This window comes from Zea mays, chromosome 8 (assembly GCF_902167145.1).
Source record: "Zea mays cultivar B73 chromosome 8, Zm-B73-REFERENCE-NAM-5.0, whole genome shotgun sequence".
Lineage (NCBI taxonomy): Eukaryota > Viridiplantae > Streptophyta > Magnoliopsida > Poales > Poaceae > Zea > Zea mays.
The window spans coordinates 181,272,890-181,275,997 of NC_050103.1; the positions used below are offsets into that span (position 1 = coordinate 181,272,890).

General features: G+C 55.5%; 1 protein-coding gene across 2 annotated transcripts; it reads left to right on the top strand.

Moving 5' to 3' along the window:
* Nucleotides 1-492: 492 nt before the first annotated feature.
* On the top strand, nucleotides 493-2,432 carry LOC100304362 (Putative GATA transcription factor family protein). Of its 2 annotated transcripts, XM_023300786.1 has the most exons (3): nucleotides 493-1,055; nucleotides 1,162-1,342; nucleotides 1,463-2,432. In XM_023300786.1, exons 1-3 carry the CDS (start codon nucleotides 750-752, stop codon nucleotides 1,981-1,983), a joined length of 1,008 nt encoding a protein of 335 aa, XP_023156554.1. In that variant the 5' UTR covers nucleotides 493-749; the 3' UTR covers nucleotides 1,984-2,432. The 2 variants fall into 2 exon arrangements, with proteins under 2 accessions (XP_023156554.1, NP_001159272.2); NM_001165800.2 differs by having other exon boundaries at nucleotides 621-1,055; nucleotides 1,162-2,413.
* The last annotated feature ends 676 nt before the right edge of the window (nucleotides 2,433-3,108 follow it).

A 3,108-nucleotide genomic window follows, 5' to 3' on the forward strand; every position in this document is an offset into this window, starting at 1 on the left:
ATAGACTGCTGCTGACGACACTTTGTCGAGCGTCTCTTTTTGCCGAGAGCTTGACACTCGGCGAAGCCTCCTTGGCCGAGTGTTTTGTCCGGCCCTCGGTAAATTTGGTCTGTTTCGAGAGTCTTATTTTGCTGAGAGTGGCATTCGGCAAAACATGCCTAATAAATTGCACTCGACAAACCGACGGCACTCGAGAAAGAGCCAGATTCCGATAGTGATAAGTACAACTAGTACTTAGATAAAGTATATTATTATCATCAATTAAAGCCTGGTACAAATATTTTTATTAAACCTCTACATCTCTAATGTCGTTCAGTTGACGCTTATTATTCCAGCAAGATTTGTGATTAGGAAGATGTTTATCCCTGCAGGATTCCTAGAGGTTTTTGAAGAAATCAAACTGCCGGTATATATACTTGGGTTTCATTTATCCCGGCTTTCAAGTTCAAATTCTAGTTGAGCCAGTTGGCGTGTTTTACTAGCTGCGGAGGGACAAGGACGGTGTGGTGGCTGTGGCTCCCGCTTTAAGAATCGTTCACTCCAGTCCCGTCTCGTCTCTCCGCGCTCCAGCTCCACGCCAATTAAACCCTACTCTACTGCTTCTTTCTCTCTCTTCTCTCTCTGCGTCATCTCATTTCCGTTTCCGTCTCTCCCTCTCCTCGCCCACACGTCCAAAACCGAAGGGAGCAAACGAACAAAACCCGGCCGAGTAACGCAGGAGACGAAGCTGCGGAAGGCGAGCAAGCACGATGGAGGCGGCAGCGTCAGCCGAGTACGGGTACTACGGCGGAGGCGCGGGCCCACACGAGACGAAGACCGCCGGGTGCGGGGACCACTTCGTCGTGGACGACCTCCTCGCGCTGCCGCCGTACGACGACGAGGAGGAGGGGGCGACAGGCGAGACCCCGCTGTGCCTGCAGCCTGTCAAGGAGGAGGAGGGCGGCCTCGGGAATTTCTCGGCCGACTCGTCCATCGTCGTCACAGCAATCGACAGCTGCAGCAACTCCTTCTCTAGGCTAGCCGACGACGACTTCCCGGGGGAATTCTACGAGCCGGTAATAATTCGTATATATGTTAGTTCCATACTAGTGTGTGGCATTTCGTTTGAATTCATTCATTCGGTCGCTAAAGTTGTTGTTGCTATGAATTATATATTGACAGTACGACCAACTGGTGGAGCTAGAATGGCTATCAAACTACATGGGCGAGGGCGAGGAAACTTTCGCGGCGGAGGACCTGGAGAAGCTGAAGCTCATTTCCGGTGGGTTCTCCCCGGCGGCTGTGAACGTGTCAGCACCAGCTCCAGTGGGCGTAGCTTCAGCCGCCTCTGCGACACAGTCCGGTATGTTCCTGCCGGTCCCGGCAAAGGCCCGTAGCAAGCGGTCCCGCGCAGCTCCGGGCAACTGGTCGTCACGGTTGGTCGTGCTCCCGCCGACCCCGGCCTCACCACCGGCCCCTGCAGCGTCCATGGCCATTTCGCCCTCGGAGTCCGGCATCTCGGCGCAGCAGGCGTTCCGCGCCAAGAAGCCGCCGCCGTCGAAGAAGAAAGACGCGGCGGCACCGGCACCGGCACCGGCAGAAGGGCGACGGTGCGTGCACTGCGACACGGACAAGACGCCGCAGTGGAGGACGGGGCCCATGGGCCCCAAGACGCTGTGCAACGCGTGCGGGGTGCGGTACAAGTCGGGGCGGCTGGTGCCGGAGTACAGGCCCGCGGCGAGCCCCACCTTCGTGATGTCCAAGCACTCCAACTCCCACCGAAAGGTGCTGGAGCTGCGCCGCCAGAAGGAGGTGGTAGTGCAGCAGCCGCCGCACGTGATGGGCGGCGCCGGCGGTCCTGCAGGCGGGCTGATGCGCATGCAGAGCGCGATGCTGTTGGACGGGCCGGTGGCGGCGGTGTCGTCGTCGTCCCCCATCGTCGGCGGCGACGAGTTTTTGATCCACCAGCACTTAGGGACGGCAGACTACCGGCAGCGCATCTAACTAGATGAGTTTTTGATCAGTTAGCCTACTAGCCCAGTAATAATCAATATGCGCACCAGCTTAAATCCAAGTACCCTCCTTAAAAACATGAAAGAACTAATAATCTTGCCTTAATTAATTAATTAGGAGTTATTTTTCCTCTTCACTATATTTTGTTTATTAATTAGTTGCTGTGTTCCGGTTCAGATCCTTGGAAATTTTTTCGTGGCGACTTTCGTATGGTTTTGTATCTCTCTTTTTTTTTATTTTTTGCTAGACTCTCCTAATTAACATGCCTATGAGAACTCTACGAGAGAGAGAGAGAGAGAGTTTTCCTATCTATTTTCTTCCTTTGTTTCTTAGCATTATATATGTAATTTAAGGGGCTAGCTCTCGTTCTGCTTCCGGTCCGGAGCACGCATGAAAAGAAGACTGGAAATTTTGGTAATTTAATTTTTTTGTTCACCTTAGCTTGTTTTATTTAAGAATCCTCATCATGCATATTCATATCCCGCACGTACGTTTATACATGTCCAAAACGGGCCGGCCCGTGGTGCAGCCCGGCACCCGGCACGCCCAAGCACGGGGAAAGCCCGGCCCGGCACGACGGCCGGCGTGCTCGTGCCAGCCCGGCACGGTGCCCGTGCCGTGCTTGGGCTGCCATGTGGGCCCGTGGTGCAGGCACGAGCCTGGCCCACGTAAGCCGCGGCACGGCGCCGGCCCGTTAAGCCGTATAAGGCGTATTTCAGTCGCGTAAGGAGTACGCCTGCCGCCTGCGTAACCCTAGCATCCCATTTTCTGTCTCGGCCTCTCCGTCTCCTCTCCAGCTCGTGACCGCGACAGGCGATTCGGCTCCGCCGCTCCGGTGTCCTCGCCTCCGCCGCTCCGGTGTGTCGACGGAGCGGTGAACTCCGGTGTCCTCGCCTCCTGCTCGCTGCTCCTCTCCTCTCTTGCTCCATCCTCGCTCCTCTCTCCCTCGACCCTCACTAACCCTAACCCTAGAACTCGATCTTCGCCAAGCTCGCTCCTCTGCCTCTGCCGTCAGCCATCCGGTTCGTGGATCTGGTGCTCCGGTGTTGCAGGTAAGGTTTTCTTGCTCTTGGTCTCGTCTCTCTCTTAATCCGTTCGTCTTCTTGTGCTTGATCT